The 18,805-nt window shown below is 62.3% G+C and overlaps 1 protein-coding gene across 1 annotated transcript in view; it reads left to right on the plus strand.

The window, feature by feature from the left end:
* CDH4 (cadherin 4) overlaps window positions 1–18,537 on the plus strand; it is a 166,175-nt gene extending 147,638 nt beyond the window's left edge. The window contains exons 10-18 of the mRNA XM_040459752.1: window positions 818–1,003; window positions 6,989–7,242; window positions 7,710–7,852; window positions 11,051–11,284; window positions 12,375–12,608; window positions 12,692–12,831; window positions 13,431–13,595; window positions 14,858–15,039; window positions 15,807–18,537. Coding sequence (XP_040315686.1) covers window positions 818–1,003; window positions 6,989–7,242; window positions 7,710–7,852; window positions 11,051–11,284; window positions 12,375–12,608; window positions 12,692–12,831; window positions 13,431–13,595; window positions 14,858–15,039; window positions 15,807–15,999 — 1,731 coding nt within the window. The 3' untranslated portion in view covers window positions 16,000–18,537. The remainder of the gene's footprint in view (window positions 1–817; window positions 1,004–6,988; window positions 7,243–7,709; window positions 7,853–11,050; window positions 11,285–12,374; window positions 12,609–12,691; window positions 12,832–13,430; window positions 13,596–14,857; window positions 15,040–15,806) is intronic.
* The last annotated feature ends 268 nt before the right edge of the window (window positions 18,538–18,805 follow it).

An 18,805-nucleotide genomic window follows, 5' to 3' on the forward strand; every position in this document is an offset into this window, starting at 1 on the left:
GTGTGCAGGAAGACCGTCCTCCGTGTAAAGCGACGCCATGCCTGTCCTGGGGGGCAAAAGGGCGTTTTGGGGCCGCGGCCCCCGGGTGGGCACAGGGCAGCGTGGCCAGGAGGTGGTGGTGACGGGGAGTCCTGTGAGGCTCGGGCACCGCTTCTGAAACTAGGCAGGCACGGAGGGGGCCCGGGAGGACGAGGGCTGGGAGCCAGGCTGCCTGGGGCCACTCCCAAGACTGTCTCTGGATTCCTTCCTCCCCGGCCGGTGACCCGGCCCACGGTGACAGGGGGCTGGTCCTCAGGACTGGCACTCTGCACCCCACTTTGTGGTGCCCCAGGGTCTCTCAGCCTCTCTTGCTTCATCTGTAAAATGGGGGTGAGAACAGGGTTACCCTGAGGAGACGGCATGGGCAGCGCCCGGCACGGTGCCGGGACAGGGGGTGGGGGGCGGGGAGCCCGGGCAGGATTCTCCCGGGAAGCCCTGCACGCTGCGAGCACGTGCTGTGGTGTCTCGTGTGCCCAGCTGTCACACGAGCCTCCGGGCACACGGGGAAGGTCCGAAGGGGGTTCAGGAGGAAGGCTGGTGCGCACGTGTGCGCAGGTGCCCGTGAGCTTTGGTCTGAAGGTGGTGGGTACGGCTCTGAGTCCCGGGCCAGCCGGGGGCGGGGGCGGGGGGGGGGGGGGTGCCCAGAGGGCTCTCAGCAGCCACCGTGCGCGCCAAATGGGCCCACTTGCGGGCGACAGGGGGTGCATCCCCGGGGCTGATCGAGAGGGTGAGAGGCTGATCTCACAGGGTGAGAACACTGTCTCCTTGTGTTCTGCAGTACGCAGGGGAGGTACCCGAAAACCAGGTGGAGGTGGTGGTTGCAAACCTGACCGTGATGGACCGAGACCAGCCCCACTCGCCAAACTGGAACGCCTTCTACCGCATCATCAGCGGGGACCCCTCGGGGCACTTCAGCATCCGCACGGACCCCGTCACCAACGAGGGCATGGTCACCGTGGTCAAGGTGGGTGCCCTCCTCGCTTCCTGCCAGCCGTGGCAAGCTCCGCCCCCGGGGCCGCGACCCTGGGACCCACCTGCTGGACCGGAGGCAGGCTCCCAAGGACCTGGTCGTGTGACCTCCAGGGACTGGGCAGCCTGACCTGCCACCCCCCCCACCCCCCAGAGACCACTCTCCTGTCCCCTCCCTGAAGGCCACATCACTGCCTCAGTCCAGGAATGGGTGAACCCCATCCCTGGATCCCGGAGATAAATCCAGCTCAGCCACGAAGGCATGGCGGGACTTGTTTGTCTAACGTCTGAAGATTTGTCATGTACCTTTCTGAACAGCTGAGGCCTGTGCCTTCCCTTCCCCGTGCTGTGTTGATCCAGGATTTGGTGTCGCGATTTATAGACAAATGTCAAGAACGGTGTTAGGGATGGGGGTGTGACGACCGGGGGGCAGAGTGAGGGGCTTGGGGGGACTCCTGCGTCCCCAGCGCGGTGCGGGAGAGAGGACTGCGTGCTCGTCAGAAGTCACAAGTGAGTCCTACCACATGTGCACCTAAGACTGAGTTTCACGGCCCTTAACGCCGGGCGCACAGGCGGCCGCACCGTCCCCACGGAGCCCGGACCGCGTGTGCAAATGGCATCCGTCACCCGCACCACGCTTCTCCGTTTTTCCTTCTTTGCGCTGCTAGCCACGCGGGGCTTTCCTCCAGACTCCCGGTTCAAAGTCTTTTAAGGCAAGATGGGTGTCGGAAAGCACATTCGGGTTAATTTTGCGTTCTTTGGTAAAGACGCATCCTTTCAGACGTTGTCTTGCAGAGGAGGGTGGCCAGGAGGGGGCGCGGGCGGTGGGGGGCAGTCAGGGGAGGCGGCTGGCTCTTGGCTCCCTTACCGCGGGCACGGGCCAGTCGCCCTCGCTGTGCCCCGGACGCGCAGGGCTGTCGCTGACCCCGCAGTAGATCCTGGACAGAGAAGGGCAGGGCGGTGCCTGGAACAGCGCCTGGAAGGCAGTGAGCTCACCTGACAGGAACAGCTGCTGTCATGACACGGACTGGCTGCCTCCCCACCCGTCCCCCAGTGTTCAAGGAAGGTCACCTCAATCCCACCAGGGTCCCCAGGTCCCTTGGAGGCATCGGGCCCTGTGTTGGGTACACATCACTGCCCGGCCTGCGGAGTTGACAGTCTGCAGGGGGGGTGTGAGAAGGAGCCACGGAGACGTTCTTGCCGCAGGTGTGCCTGCCTTCTGTCGCACCACCCACCTGCTGTCTCCAGCCCCTGTGCCCCCCAGAGTCCTGGGACCTCCTCTGCCTTCGGGGCTGACCAGGTGCCGGGTAGGGGAGGAGAGCACCCCTGGGCCACTGCAGAGATGTGTGTGGCCAGCCTGGCCCTCAGCCCCCTGGCCCAGGCTGGCCGCGTTGTCCCTCGGCCCTGAAGTCTGAGGAAATACACAGTCCCCTCGGGCAGGTCTTGCCCTGCCCCCCACGCCCCCGGCCCCCTCCTCCCCAGCCCCACTGGGCCTGCTGTCTCTCAGGCTCTAGCCAAGCTGGGGCACAGCCGCTCTGCTCCCAGGCCCCCAGCCCCGGTGGGCATCTGTCACCATCCCCAGCCTCCTCGAGAGCCCCCGGCCTCTCCCCACACGTCCCCCTCCTGTGCCTCCTCCAACCATGAAACCACAATCTCTTCCAAGGAGAAAACCACAGGCGCAGACCAATCACAGGCCCTTTCTCCTGCCTCACCTGGACCTCAGCTTTTGAAGCAGAAAAGCCAAGAATTGGCCTCTTCTGTCCCCCCCCCTCGGCAGCAGTAAGGCTCCCAGAGGCCGAAGCGGGGTCGCAGGGGGGCAGGGGACCAGGGGTCGGGGGGAACAGGGCGTGCGGCCCCCACAAGCCCCTCCCTCTACCAGCCCCGCAGCCCTGCAGGTGACAGCTCCCGCCCAGAAGCGAATCCCCCCTCAGCAGGGTGCCCCCAGCCCCTCGCCTCTCCGCGAAGGGTCTTGGCCACGTCCGGGGAGGCAGCCACGGTGAGACCAGGGAGCACACACAGCCGCCCTGATGGAAGCTGGAGGGGCAGATTACCTATCGATTTCCCCATTACAAGTGTGTTTTATTTCGCCCTCCTACAGACGGTTACTGGCCGTAACAGTGTTTCTGGAAGGCGTTCTCACTCAGACCGGTGACACTATCTTAATGCATTACACGCAGTGTTATTCCGTGTCCCCCGGGGACATGAACCAATAAACGGGGAGAAAGATTACTTCCTGTGGTGGCTCGTTCGCGGACAAAACCATCACACTTCAGTGGCGTCGCCCCGTCCCCAGACGGCTCTCAGGGGGCCCTGGGGGAGGCGCTAGGACACCAGCCGCCGTTTGGCCCCGGGGGGCCCTGGACACAGCGTGGGTGCAGGTGTGTGCTGTGGGCCTGGAGGCGATCGGACATCAAGACAGAGGAACCAAGCCCACACCTGGGAGGGACAGGGGCTCGTGGCCTCTGGCCTGAAGTCCCCCGGTATGGTTCGGGCCAGCGTGCCTCACCACACTGGCCGCCCGCTGGGGCCGGTGAGGGTCCTGCCCGGGTGACATCAAGGCCCTCCGGCAAACACGCGCCTTGCAGCACCCAGCATCGCGTGCCAGGTGATGGGCAGCGGTGGGCGACCAGGGAGGCGTCAGACCATCCCCCACTGCCCCAGGCCGACCCACGCTGGCTCTGTGCTGAGACACAAGGTGAAGCCCCTCCTCAAAGGGCTGTGAGGGGCAGGGGAAGACGGCAGTCGTGACACGGCCTGTGCCACGGAAGGACGTGGCGTCTCGTGGTGGGGGTGGGGCGGGGCTCCCGGAGGCCCACGGGGACCACGCCTGGAGAGGGCGATGGGGACATCAGGCCAGAGCCCCGGTCTCTGCCGTGGGGCCGGCCCCGGGGTCTCGTGAAGCCCCACGCCCACCCTGTAATATTACTCACTGCTCTTAAATTCCTTCGTGTCCTACTTCATAAACCCTCTGTCGCAGTGGCTGAGAAGGCGTGGCTCTGATGCAGTGCGTGTAAGGTTTCTAATGCTCACAAACGAGCTGCTGGGGATGGACCTGGGTGCGGGGGAGGGGGCTCAGGTCAGACCGGCGGGGCGGCCCCGCCACCAGCAAGTAGGGGGTCCGCAGTGAAAACTGACACGGCAGATACATTCCTCTCCAAGCAGAAGCGCGTTCGACTGCTTTCCATGGAAACTGGCAGGAGTCGGACGGCTGTGAGCCTGTTCCGTATTCCCGCCATCCACACTTGTGGCTGAAATGCGTTTTTCACTCCCCGGCCTCGTGATTCTCCACCCCTAAGTATGTCAGGATGCATCGCCCTCAGACACGCGTTCCGCTTACGTAACCACGTACCAGACCCGGGCCGTGTTTCCTTCAGAGTCTCCGGTCCAAATCTGTGCTCCGTTCCCCTTAACCTTCCTGAAAGTGTCTGTCTGCGGTGGTTTTTCAGACCTGGATCTGAACGGGGTCCCTGCATGCCTTTGGTCGTAGCATCTCTCGAACCTCTCATACTCTAGAGGATTCCACCGTCCCGTCCACCATCCACCTGTCATAGACACAGCGGCGGATGGCCGACGGAATCTGGCCCTGCGTGGCGGATTTGTCCAGTCACTTCGTCACGATGTGTCTTGCTCCTCTTCTCCCACAATTCCCGTGCCCTGGGATTTAGACCTGCAGGGTCCCTCCGTGGGGACGAGCTTTGTGGCTGGAGCGGAGAAGTCCCATCAGGAAGCCCCTGGCCGTCCCTCTCTGGCCACGTAAGCCTGCCCACTGGGCTCGGGCGCTGACAGCCCCTTCCGTCCTTGTAGACCTGACTCTTCACCCCGCCCCCCGCCTTATGACCAGCACACGGGCTGCGGCGTGATGCTTCGTACCCGCAAACGTGCAGTCCTCCGTCGGTCCGCCTCCGCTGGTCTTATCATCTGCTGGTGGCCCTTGTCCGGATACGTGTCTCCACTCGTACAAAACGGTGCTTTTAAGAATCAGTCGTTGCCTGGCTGCGATGAGTCAGTACTAAAGAGCTTGCCCTCAGCAGCAAGGGCTGTGCACTTAGGTGAAAGGCAGGTCGCGGTGGTCAGAGCAGCGGCCCCCCAGAGATGCCCGGGCCCGAGTCCCCGGAACCTGCCAGTGCATAGCAGTCAGCTAGGGGCTCTGGGAGAGGACGCTTCCCTGGGAAGTCCGGGTGAGCCCCCTGGACTCAGCCTCTTTGCGAGATGGGGGCAGGAGGTGAGCGTCGGAGGAGCCGTGGGGAGGAGGCAGAGCTCAGACGGCTCCTCAAGGGGCAGGTTGCTGCTCGGAAGGGGGAGGAGGGGCCAGGAGCACGGGGGCTCCGGGGGCTGCAGAAGGCAAGTGTCCGGGAGGGCGCGGCCCCGCCCACACCTTGACCTCAGCCCGGCGACACTGAGTTTTGACTTCCGACCTCCAGAACTGTAAGATAACAAATTGTGTTGCCCTAAGCCACTAAATAGGAACACGAAACCAGGACGGGGCCCGACAGGACACGCGAGATCAATCCTGTACGCGTTACTTCTCTTCGTCCGTTCTCAGCCTGGCGGCTGGCCGCGGTCCCTCCGAGTTTCTGGTGCTGCCGTAACAAATCACATCCAGCCCGGGGGAGGCGCTCAACACACATGCTATTCTCTCCCACGTCTGGTAGTCGGATGTCCAAAATCAGTTCCACTGGGCCGGAACCGAGGAGCCGGCAAGGCTGGGCTCCCCCTGGGGATTCCATTTGCTTTTTCCAGTTTAGAAACCACATCCCTACACTGTGGCCCTTCCTGCCTCCTCAGAGCCAGAACCTCAGTGCTCACACAGCTGATGCTGTGTCCCTCTGTCTCCCCTTGTAAAGACCCTCGGATGGCATTTCAGGCCCCCTGGGGAGTCCTGGGCCATCTCCCACTGCAAGACCCCTAACTTCATCATGTCCACAAAGTCCCTGTGCCGTGGAGGGCGATGTGGTCACAGATTCCAGACATCAGGACCTGGACGTCTTTGGAGACCACTAATCATCCCACCAGAGCAATAAACAAAATGTGTGTGTGTGTGTGTGTGTGCGCGCGCGCATGTGTTCATCTTCTCACTACGGTTAAGAATGCGTGGATTTTTATGTCTTCACCGTGCTTTGGTCGGCTGCAGTCATGATTGGTTCTGGCCGCTGGGAACTTCCCCTGGCTGCTTCCTGGGTCCCTTCCCGAGTGCTTCCTTGCACCGTGGCCCAACCGGACGCCCCCAGTTCATCTCGCGGCCCGGCCTGCCTCCCGTCTGGGTCGGCCATTTCTCCGGTGAGAAGGGTACTTAGAAGCCAGCATCCGGACGGCGGAGGGGCTCGCTGCTGCCTGCCTGCCGTTTCTCCTCGGGGTTCCAGGGGGCAGAGCGAGGAACAACCCTTCACGAGCCCACCCTGCCCGGCTCCATTCACTTCACTGACTCCGATGGCCATTTTATTCGAATTTAACACTGGAGGATTTTTACTTAACTTCAGTGACTTCGTGCTCGTCTCTCCTTTCTCGTACCCGGAAAATCCTATTTCCGAAATCACGTTATTACACGCGTTTATTTACCTTATCCTGGAATATACATCAGAGGCTTTGAAAATAAGCCCAGGGGCCACCTGGGTGTCTCAGTCGGTTGAGCGTCTGACTTCGGCTCAGGTCATGATCTCATGGTTCATGGGTTCAAGCCCGTGTCGGGCTCTGTGCTGACCGCTGGGAGCCTGGAGCCGGCTTTGGATTCTGTGTCTCCCTCCCTCTCTGCCCCAAAGAGTTTTTCCCCAAACTCTTTCTCCCCCCACTGGCAAACTCCACGGGAAGCCAGAGACGAGGGGCCGGCCTCCCTAGGGACCGGCCTCCTGGGCACAGAGCGGGCGGGAGGCACAGGCACAGACTGGGGCGGCGGGTGCAGACCAACCAGCCCACGGCCCCCACCCTCTGAGCCGGCCCCGTGGGTGCCTGTGCCGGCTCACCCCTGGGGCCTCCCTTGTTCCAGGCAGTCGACTACGAGCTGAACAGAGCCTTCATGCTGACCGTGATGGTGTCCAACCAGGCGCCCCTGGCCAGTGGGATCCAGATGTCCTTCCAGTCTACGGCAGGGGTGACCATCTCCGTCGTGGACATCAATGAGGCGCCCTACTTCCCCTCGGACCACAAGCTGATCCGCCTGGAGGAGGGCGTGCCCACCGGCACCGTACTGACCACGTTTTCGGCAGTGGACCCCGACCGGTTCATGCAGCAGGCCGTGAGGTGGGTCCCGACCCGTCTTGTGCGTCTGGGCAGGGGGCACCAGGAGCTCCGGGCTGGGGACGGTGGGGATCACCCGGCCCGTGTGATACAGGCGCTCACCCAAGAAGGTGGAAAGTTCTCAACACGTTCAGCAGTATCTCGAGTCAGGTCGGTCCTGGTCCAGGTCGCTGCGGGTCCCCTGGCCTCTCCATCTTAGTTCCTCAGTCTCCCCGTCTGTAAAGAGGGGACAATGAGAGTCTCTGCCTCCTGGGGTCCTTGTGAGGATCGGGAACCCGTCCGCCACGGCGACCGTGAACCGCTGTTGAGGGAGGACCCCATCCCGGGCGGCAGGGAAAGCCCCGGGGTCCAGGCAGGCGCCCCGCGAGGGCCGCGTCCTGCCAAGTGCAGGCTGGCGGGCCCGGTGGCCAGGGCAGGCCGGAGGCTTGGGGTCACTCCCCCCTTCACCTCCTCACCTCCTCCCTTCTCAGATACTCCAAACTGTCGGACCCAGCAAACTGGCTGCACATTAATGCCACCAACGGTCAGATCACCACGGCAGCCGTCCTTGACCGCGAATCCCTCTACATCAAAAACAACGTCTACGAGGCCACCTTCCTGGCAGCTGACAACGGTGCGTCCCACTCCAGGGGGCGACTGTCGGGTGCTCACCCCTGCCGTGCGCTATATGGCAGGGAGACCGAGTGAGGCCCGTCCAGCACCCGGAGAAGGTGGAGGAGGGGAGCGGGGGGCACCCGCCACGCCAGGTGTCTTGTGCGGAGGCGCAAGGGGACCTCATCGTCCTTCAGTGCCCTCGGGCAGGCCCCTCTGTGGATGCGTTCAGAGCTCTGGGCTGCCTGACCACCAGAGGGGGCCGGGGAAGGGCCTCCTCCAAGCAGCCCTGGGGCTGCCACCCCTTGTGACTCTGACCACCCCTGACCCGGACCCCGGCAGCCTCAGTCCGAGCAGGGGCCCACGAGGGGCCCCAGAGGCAGGGCAGACACCCGTGAGAAGCCACATGCCAACCGCGTGAGCCCTGGGAGCCCGGAGAGGGTGACGGCGAGGCCCCTGAGCCAGACTGGGGAACCCCAAGGGGCCTCGGGTAGGGGTGAAGGTGAACTGGGCTGAGGCAGGAGGGCTGGGCAGGGGTGACGGAGGGAGGGCTGAGCAAAGGCAGCAGCAGTGGAGCCAGGATGGGGCAGGAAGAAGGTTCACGAGCACTGGGGCCTCCCAGGGGTGTGGACAGATGGGTGCTGGGACTCCAGGCCCCGTGGCCACCCCGCCCCGGATCCAGGGCACCCAGGAGCCGGCAAGGCCCAGAGCCCAGGGTGTCTACCCAACTCTGCACAGGAGGGGAGAGGAAAGATCCCAGAGCCAGGAATCAGTCCGGCACCACTTAGTGGTGGGGAGAGACCTGACCGCTCCGTGCCCCAGTTTCCTCCTCTGCAAAGTGGGGATAACCCTACCGCCTCCACTGGGGCTGTGAGAATTGATGAGCTGGTGCCCCCCGAAGCACTGGGAACAGGGCCCAGCCCAGGTCAGCGCCACTGCCAGTGCTGTCATTGCCACGAGCTCCTGCTGTGTGCCAGGCGCTCATCAGCCGACCGAACAGACAAGGCTGACGTTCCAGGGGCCCGTGTGTCAGCTAGAACCAGGTCCAGCCGCGTAACGGTGATAGAAATCGCAGCGTGAGTGAGGTTTCTTTTCTCCCACGCGAAAGAAGACTGGAGGCAGGCCGGCAGCCGTGGGTCTGGGGTCTGGTTTGAGAAAGCAGGCTCACTCTGGCCACCTGTGTGTCTTCAGCGAGCTACAGCATGGTCCACAATGGCTGCCGTGCTCCAGCCGTCACGACCACGTGCCGGCAGACAGGAGGAAGACCAAGAAAGGCAGGGACACATTGCTGCCCTTCTAAGGACGTCCACCCCCAGCTCGTAAAGGCCAGGACTTAGCCACGAAGCCACGTTTCATTGCAAGGGATGTTGAGAAATATGTCTTCTGGCTGGGCAGTGACGATCCCAGATAAAATCTGGGGCTCCAGGTCTTTTAAAGACAAACATGGAAGTGGATATTAGTGGACAACTTAGCAGTCTCTTGCCCTCACGAGACAAATGAGAAACAAGTCAGCCAGATAATTTCAGGGAGCAAGTTCTGGAAGAAAACAAAGCAGGGCATGGGAGGGAGGGGCCAGGGCTTCCAGCTGTGCTCCCGAGCCGTGGGGCCAAGACCTGTGGGACCAGAAGGAACAAGCCAAGGTAAGATGGGGTCTCAGGGGAGTCCCAGAGTTAGGCAGCAGCATGTGCAAAGGTCCTGAGGCAGACCTACGCCCGGTGGGTTCTAGGACGGTGGTGCCGCTGAGGCTTCAGGAGCGAGAGTAGCCCTCACACAAAGGCTCGTCCCACAGCAAGTGAAAGCTGGGGCCCCGTCACCACCTGCTGGCCTCCCTCCTGGCTTCCCTGACCCTCGGGGTCTGCGAAAGCCCGGGCCTGGAAGCTGACCGTGAGGTGCGCCAGCCCCGCTGGTGGGGGTGGTGCCCCTCCTCCAGCAGCTCAAGCTGCCGGATTAGAAAGTGGTTTTAAATGAACCCGCGGCCAAAGCAGCAGAAAGTAGAGGGAAGCCCGAAAAGGGGAGGCTGCACCCAGCCTCCTAGGACGGAGGACGGGCTTGGCCCAAGGAGCCCAGGCTCGGGAAAGAGAAGGCGGGTGCCGGCGGCACGGGGCCCGGAAGGGGTGGGTCCCGGCTGGTGAGCGCCGTCTGCAGCCGCGCATCAGGAGAGCCCTGCATGAGTGCTGTGGGCAACGGTGGGCATGTGCGTGTGTGCACATTGTGCGTGTGCATGTGCACGCGTGCGTGCGTGTTGAGTGCTGTGGACAACTGTGTGAGTGCTGTGGGCAACTGCGCGCGCGCGTGCGCGTGCAGGCATGTGCGTGCACGTGAGTGCTGTGGGCAACTTGTGTGTGCGCGTACGTGTGTGTGTGTTTGCATGTGTGAGCATCCATGAGTGCATGTGTATGCGTGTGTGTGCACATGTGTACACGTTGTGTTGCGTGCATGGACGCGTGTGCATGCAGCTGTGTGCTGTGGGCAACTGTGCACATGCATGCATGCACACGTGTGTGCGCGCATGCGTGTTGCGTGTGTGTGCACGGGTGTGTTTGCATGTGTGCATGTGTATGCATGCGTGCACATCGTGCATGCATTGCGCACGTGTGTGTGCATGTGTACATGTATTGCGTGCATGTGTGTGCTGTGGGCGACTGTGCACATGCATGTGTGCATACGTGTGTGCGCGTGCGTGTTGCGTGTGTGCGTGCGCGTGTGCACGGGTGTTTGCATGTGTGCACGTGCATGCATGTGTGCATGCGTGCACATGTGTGCGCGTGCATGTGTACATGTTGCGTGCACATGTGTGCTGTGGGCGACTGCACATGCATGTGTGCACACGTGTGCGCGTGTGTTGCGTGTGTGCACGGGTGTGTTTGCATGTGTGCATGTGCGTGCATGCATGTGCACATGTGTGCGTGTGCGTGTGTACACGTTGTGTTGCGTGCGCGTGTGTACTGTGGGCGACTGTGCACGTGCATGTGTGCACACGTGTGTGTGCATGTGCACACGTGTTGCGTGTGTGCGCGCACACGCTGGCAGCTCCACAGCTGAGTGGTTGTGTGTGTTGTACAGCAGGTGTTGGTGCAGGTTCAGGGCTGTGGATGTGGCCGGGGATCCATCCCTGGGTAGGGCGGTGGGGCTGGGGCGGGTCCCACGTGTACCATCGTGTGCCCGTGGTCGTGGAGAAGCAGGAGCAACCCCGCACAGTCACCCTGTGCCTGTCCCACAGGGATCCCCCCTGCTAGCGGCACCGGGACCCTCCAGATCTATCTAATCGACATCAATGACAACGCCCCCGAGCTGCTGCCCAAGGAGGCACAGATCTGTGAGAAGCCCAGCCTGAACGCCATCAACATCACCGCGGCCGATGCCGACGTTGACCCCAACATTGGCCCCTATGTCTTCGAGCTGCCCTTTGCCCCGGCTGCCGTGCGGAAGAACTGGACCATCACCCGCCTGAACGGTGAGCCCGCCTCCGGCACCAGCAGAGTGGACACGTCTGGGGCGCAGCACCCCAAGGGGGCCCACGGAAGAGTGAGCGGTGGAGACGGGAGCCCTGCCCCCCCCCACCGGACCCCCATGAGGCAGGGGACGCTGGCCGTGCTCCAGTCCGTCCCTGAGGGGGCCATGAAGGCAGTCCCACTCTTAGAACGAGCACGGCCATCAACATCCTGCAGCCCCAGCCACTCATGTCTGTGACTGCTTCCTGCACGCGGCACTGACTGGCGGGACCCTGACCGATCTATTTCCTGAGGGCAGTTTCCTAGGTGTGGATTTGTGGTATAAAGGGGTATCCAGGTTCGGAAATTTTCTAGCACCGAGGATGCATCTGGAAAAGTCACACCAATTTGTAGTTTGACCAGGAGTACAAGAGAACACCTGCTTACCCAAGCCCTCACCAACACTGAATGTCATTATTTTTTGGTTTTTAGAAAATGCTTTATGTTTATTTTGAAAGAGAGAGTGTGTCAATAGGGAGAGGGGCAGAGAGAGAGAGAGAGGAGAGAGAGAGAATCCCAAGCAGGCTCCATGCTGTCAGCAAGGACCCCAATCCAGGGCTCAATCCCATGAACCATGAGATCACGACCTGAGCCGAAATCAAGAGTCGAACGCTTAACTGACTGAGCCGCCCGGGAGCCCTGAATGTCAGTTTTAAAGAGCATTTTCCCAATATTAGCCAAAATCATTGTCTCCGTTTTCATGTCTTAACTACCAGTGCCCTCTTTTCATCTATTCATTGGCCATTTGCTGTTTCTTCCGTTAATTGTTCAATGCCCTTGCCTAATTTTCTTTGAGGTTTTTTTCTAATTGATTTGGCAGAACTCTTTATATATTAAGGAAGTGATTTCTTCATCCTACATGTTGCAATTGCTCTTTTCTTGAACTGCCAATATCTTTTCACTCTACGGAACGATCCAGCACGTGTGTGCGTGCGTGCATGGACCAAATATATTTTAGATTTTCGTGCTGTCGGACTCTCTGTCCCCTCGAAGTCCTGGGGTAAAGGAGTGCTGGCTGCAGACTGAACGAAGCCTGTCCTGTCCCTCTGCCAGGTGACTATGCTCAGCTGAGCCTGCGTATCCTCTACCTGGAGGCTGGAATGTACGATGTCCCCATCATCGTCACAGACTCGGGGAACCCTCCGCTGTCCAACACGTCCGTTATCAAGGTCAAGGTGTGCCCGTGCGACGAGAACGGCGACTGCACCACGGTTGGCGCCGTGGCGGCGGCCGGTCTGGGCACCAGCGCCATCGTGGCCATCCTCATCTGCGTCGTCATCCTGCTCAGTGAGTACGGCTGAGCCACGCATGCGCACCCGTGCTCACGCGCGCATGCGCCCCTGCTCACGGCGCGGCCCCTGCCCCCACAGCCATGGTCCTGCTGTTCGTGGTGTGGATGAAGCGGAGGGAGAAGGAGCGCCACACCAAGCAGCTGCTCATCGACCCCGAGGACGACGTGCGTGACAACATCCTCAAGTACGACGAGGAAGGGGGCGGCGAGGAGGACCAGGTGAGGCGCGTGGCCGCGGCCCCCTCCAGGCTCGCAGCTGGAAAGCGTTTTGTCCTTCGTCTCGGTGCGGAGGGACCCACGCACCTGCCAGGGCAGCAGAGGTGGGCGTGGCCTCCCTGCCCGCCCTCGCCCGCACCCGGGGGCTGGCACGGCGCCCCCCATCCCGCTCTCCCCCCTTAGCCGGGACCCCAGCCCTGTCCCCGCCCGGCCCGCGCGCACAACGGGGACGTGCACGGGGCGCCCGGGAGCGTGGACTCCAGGGAGCTGCCCGGCTGGACTCTGGGTCTGAGCTGGCCGTGGGGAACTTGGGGCAGCTGTGCACCCCACTAGAGCTCAGTGCCCCCTTAAGACAGGTGAACGGGAGCCCGCTGTTCCCGGGAACAAAGGAGGCGCGTCCTGGCAGGGGCGGGGTGCGGTCCCCGGGGCCCTGGGGGAGCGTCAGACCGGCGAGGGCAGCCTGGGGTCACGGGCAGGACTGGGATGAATTCGGGGAGCGGGCTTCGCGGGGAGGGCAGACCGGGTGACGGGTCGGGGCGGCAGGCGCGCTGGGCGCCCCTGCCCGCGGCCCCCGCTGGTACCCCCGCCCGGCCCCTCCCCAGGACTACGACCTCAGCCAGCTGCAGCAGCCGGAGTCCATGGAGCACGTGCTGAGCAAGGCCCCGGGGGTGCGGCGGGTGGACGAGCGGCCCGTGGGCGCCGAGCCTCAGTACCCGGTCAGGCCCGTGGTGCCGCACCCGGGAGACATCGGGGACTTCATCACCGAGGTGGGTGCTCCGCACGGGGGCGAGGCTGCCCGAGCAGGGCCGCTCCGCTGAGCAAAAGGCCCCGGCACCGCGCACAGGCCGCAGCCCCTCGCCGCGTGGGGCGGCCAGGCCGGGCTGAGGGGACAGATCCAGACCGGGGCTCAGGAGTCACCCTGTCCTCAGCGCCCCTGTGACCGCAGGGGCCCCGCGTGTCCCCCCGTCTGCTCTCTAACGCTGACGCCTCAAGGGGGGCCGGCGACGTGTGTACCCCGCCCGTGTCAGAATCTAACCGTAAAATAACTGACTTACACAGATCGCAGCCCAGGGGGTGGTTCCGCAGAGACACAAAGGTGTCTCAGGACGCTCCTGAGACGCGTCACGTCCCAGCCGCAGGTCAGATTTCTTCAACTGCCCCAGAGCTGATCTGCCTCAGGCTGCACTTACTCCCTGGGACGTGATGAAATTTCAAAACCCCTGATCTGGGATTAAAAGCCCATTTCGGATAATTCTTAGAGAAAAGTAAACATGGAAACTTCAAACCATCCTTACGGAGGGGTGAATACGGGTGCCCTTCCCAGGGCAGGGCTGGGCAGTGAGGTGTGTCGCAGCCAGCGGACGCTGTGGGCACCCAGGCCACCCCGCAGTGACCGCCCGGGGCCAGCGGGAGCCCCTCCCCACGGGGACGGCCCGGGGCGGGGCCAGCGGGAGCCCCTCCCCCACGGGGACGGCCCGGGGCGGGGCCAGCGGGAGCCCTTCCCCACGGGCTCAGGAGCGGGGGTGTGCACCCACCACCCCCACGGTCCCGGAGGAGGCCACAGGACCCCTCGGGCGGAGAGCGCAGCTGCTGGCGGGAGGAGAGAGGGCCAGGGCGCACGGGGAGGGGCTCTGGCAACACCTGGGGCGTCCCCGGTTTTGTTCACGGGGACGGTGACCGTGGGGCAACTTGAGACTTCTGACTTGTGGCCACCTCAGGGTCACATTCCAAGTGGCAGAGACACGGGATCGCGACCCGTCTGCCCCCTGGGGAGGGGCTGCTCCCAGGCGCAGGCCCCACCCAGCCCTCTCGCCTCATGGTATCGGTGTGGCCTCCAGCATCTAGCGTGCCACCTGTTCCCCCTTCCCTACACCCCAGCCCCACTCCGTTCTCTGAGGCCCCTCGGTTAGACAAGGCCGCACTTAACTGAGAACCTACTCTATGCAAAGCTCAGCCTCCTGGCCTGCTCCCCAACGCTCCCGGGCGCCCCCGTGTCCCCCACCCCTCACCCCGTGTCTCTGTGACCCAGGGCCTCCGAGCCGCCGACAATGACCCCACAGCTCCCCCCTACGACTCCCTGCTGGTCTTCGACTACGAAGGCAGCGGCTCCACCGCGGGCTCCGTCAGCTCCCTCAACTCGTCCAGCTCCGGGGACCAAGACTACGATTACCTGAACGACTGGGGGCCCAGGTTCAAGAAGCTGGCGGACATGTACGGAGGCGGCGAGGAGGACTGAGCCGCAGAGGGGGCCTGTGGGAGGCGCCGGGCTGCCCGGCTCCCTGCGGACGTGTCCTTGAGTGGTGTGTTAGGGGGTCCCTCCCCGCCCCAGCCCCCCCAACAGGCGCGCGTCGCCCACCGAAGTAGCTGGCTGGCGCTGGAGGAGAGCGCGAGGCACTCTGTCTTAACTTGAATTTCCTAGAACAGAAGCACTGTTTTTAAAAACAAAAAAAAGAAAAGTGCCTTTTGGTACATGTATCAGATTCCCTCAAACTCAGGAGTGACTAAAAGCAAGCAGACAGACCACGTACGGCCCCCCAACCCCAGTCCTGAGCAACCCCCCCAGCCCCAGCCAGTCCCAGCTCTGAAGGCACCAATTAAGGAATCGGGGAGAAAGTGTCCTTTTTTTTTTTTTTTTTTTTTTTTTTTAAGTGGGTGATTTGCTTCACAAAATTTACAAAGAAAACCCAGTTTGGGGTCCAAATCCCAACGGCCCTTCCGAGCCCTCCAGCGCTGCTCTACACGGTGGGGGTCTCCTGGGCCCTCAGGTGTCCTTGAGGCTGGAGACCCAGCCGCAGAAAGTTCCCCGGGGGCGGGCCAGGCCTGTCCACCAGACGCACCGCTGTGTGCACTTGGCTTTCAACGCGTCTTTGGCTGCCCTCCACTCTAGACGCTGTAAATAGCTGGGGCGGGTGGGGTTCCCAGGGGCTTCTCTGATGCTCACCATCTCTTCCCTCGGCTGTCCCCGGGTCCCTCCCCAGAGACAACTGTCACCCCAAACTCCACCCAAGTCCCCGTTGCCTTTGGTCCGGAAGAATACAGCGTCCCAAGAAGCCACGGCCCGAACCAGCCAGCATCCCCGAAAACCCTGCCATGAGCCCTCCGCCCCTCGCGACTGGATTCCCGAAGGACCCCGTCAGAGGCCCAGCCCCCGAGGACCGGACACGTCCGTGAGGGCCGTGCGGACGGCAGGCAGGGCCGGGAACCCGCACAAGCCACAGCCCTTCTGCATCGGAGTCTCCGATGCTCCTGAGCTCACGTGCACAGCAAAGACCTGCTCCAGGTGGCCAGGCTGCCCTGACATTGCTGTGCCGTGGGTCCCGCAGATGTGTCTGGACGGCACCCACCTGAAACAGCATCCCATCTCCTTTCCTTTGGACCCAGCTCAGCCCCGAGCAGCTGCTCAGACTCCCGAGAGTTGCAACAGCCCTTTGCACAGGCAGGTCCGACGTATACACCAGACTCGAGGGTCAGTTCCGCAGGACGTGAAAGGCGCCGTGTCCCCGGGGCCCACTGGGGAGACCCCACCGCGTTTGTTCTCTGGGTGAAAAGAGGCTCCTTGGTCCCCAGTGGGAGAAGACAGCCTCGCGGGAGAACCCTGGTCTATTCACAGGCTCCCCAAGAAAGGGGCCGAAGGGTGCACTGGCTGTGGGCGGGACTTGGCACTGGGGTGCCCTAGGGGAAGATGGCTTGCCTCGGTTTCCCACCCTGGAGCCTCGAGGAAAAGCTTCAAGGGCTTAGGGAGATGGGGAGGGCTAGGGCTCAGCTTGCTGTCCATGCTGTCCGTCTGGTTGTCTTTGATGCAGTCTCAGCCCATGGCCTGTCCCCCTGCCTGTGGTCACCCTCTTTTCCAAACAGCTTTGGCCTCAGAGGTGTACGTGGGGGCGTGTGTGTGTGTGTGTGTGTGTGTTCAATGGGTCTGGGTTTGTCCCCACCGGACGGCAGGCTTCCTCCGCGTGCCAAACTCCTTGCCAACTCCGCCGTTCTCCCAAAGCTGAGCTGGGGCCGTGAGCACTGGTGTGTGGCCGGCTGGTGGTGAGGCTGAAGTGGGTTCTGCCCCTGACCCCCTCCCCCTGCCTGGGGAGGAAGGGAGGGACAAAGACAGTCACTGTGTCACACGCTCGAAGCCCCGTCTATGCAGACGGCAATCTCGGGGGGGGGGGTCTGTAAAGGGGGACTAGGACCCCTGTCCAAAGCCGAGCTATGCAGATGCCTCGGGGCCAGGCAAGGACTGTCCCTGTGTCTGGGGACGTGGCCATTCGAGGGATTGCTGGTGGGGTCAGGACTGATGGAGGCAAGTTGGAATCTTGTGTGTTTTGTTGTTTTTGGAAAGTTCATCCACCTGTTGAACTAAGTGTGAACATGGTCCGGGCACTGAGGCAGCTGTGGATGCTCCTCTGAAATCCCGACTCTCTCGGGTTTCCGGGGCCCTGGGCTTCCTCAGGGACGGACGTGCCAGGCCTGGCCCAGGACCCGGCCTCCTGCACACCGGTCCCGTGGACCCCAGCACAGGTGCCTGTCTCCCCTGCCTCCTCGCCCCACACCCCTGCCCCTCACTGCCACCCGACCCCTGCTGCAGTTTGCCTAAATCCTGCAGGCTGAGGCTGTGGCCGCCAGCTGGGCGGATGTTGATGGGGGACTTCTCACACCCATCCCTGCTTCCAAATATCTAGACAGCTGCCCGTCTCGCTCGCCCCTGCAGTCCTCGGGGGCCAGCCCTCCCACATCCACCTCGGAACAGGTTCCGAGGTCAAGCTAGCATTAGCTAAGCGTGCAAGCAGCGTCAGACGCCTCTCTCGCGGACCCCACGTGCCCGTGATCGGGGCCACGGAGGCCCAGACTCGGCACTGGCAAAGTGCCAGGGCACAGTTTCGTTTCTGTAGGGAATTTCGTTCTGGGAACAGGACACACCTGCACCGTAGGGTGGAGGCGAGAACGCGGCCGTGGTCAGCGGGCACCCCGGCCGAGGACCCCCGCATCTGTCTGGGCCTCCCAGACAGCCAGCCAAACGTCAGGGCCTCGCGATGCCTCAGTTTCCCTAGCGTGAGCACCGGCTGATGCACGGGGCGCCTCTGTCCTCTCCAAGGTACAAAGTTAGGGGAGGGGAGTCTCACTCTTTGTCAGTGCTAGAAAAGGCACCAAAAAACCCGCAAGGTCTCGCGTAGACAGCGCCACACCCAGCGCGTCCTGCGCAAGCGCTCGCACGGCCCGGCGCGCACATAAGACAGGTTCTGCCCAGCGGGGAGCCTCCTCTGTGTATAATTGGAACGCGTTTTGCTTTTCCTTTTCTCTCCTTTTTCCATTCTGATTTTTGTTTTTTGCATGTTTCTTTTTGAAAATGGACAAAATGTGTAGCAGCCCGCATGACTGTGGTTGTTTTGGGGAAAGATACCAGAGTATGACGTGTCCCCACTGCAACTCTGAGCACCGTGGAGTTAGGCAGACGCCCCAACTTTTTTTGTAACCGTCAACAGCACAACTATTTTGTATTGTTGTTTGTATCATTTTGTACCAAAAAAGCAAAAACAAAAACAAAAAAAGCCAAGGGAAAAAAAAAGGGAAGAGCGTCGATGTTTTCTCAATGTGTTTTTAGTGCCCGGCAGTCTTGGTTCCAAACCGAGTAGCGGCTTTGCGGAGCCGCCCTGTACTGGAGCGGAGTCGGGGCCCTGGCGCACTGCTCCAGACGAGTAAATAAAGTCCCCGTTTTAAATAGTCGGCTCAACCTGGCTTGTGTTTCTCCGAGCATTCGAGAAGCCAGTGGTGCCCCCGGACAGCAGGTGGCCGGATACGGGGCTTTGGTGTCGAGAGTGGGGTCTGTTCATCCGGCAGACGTTTCTGGGGCCCCTGCTGTGTCCCAGGCACGGTCCTGGGCTCCGGGAGCACGCACGTGAACAAAACCAGGCACGATCCTCCCATCTGCGAGGCCAGGGAAAGCATACAAACGAAAGCCCACAGGCCGCAGGTGCCAACGTTTCCAGGT

The sequence above is a fragment of the Herpailurus yagouaroundi genome, unplaced genomic scaffold (assembly GCF_014898765.1).
Source record: "Herpailurus yagouaroundi ecotype Mexico unplaced genomic scaffold, PumYag 246, whole genome shotgun sequence".
NCBI lineage: Eukaryota > Metazoa > Chordata > Mammalia > Carnivora > Felidae > Herpailurus > Herpailurus yagouaroundi.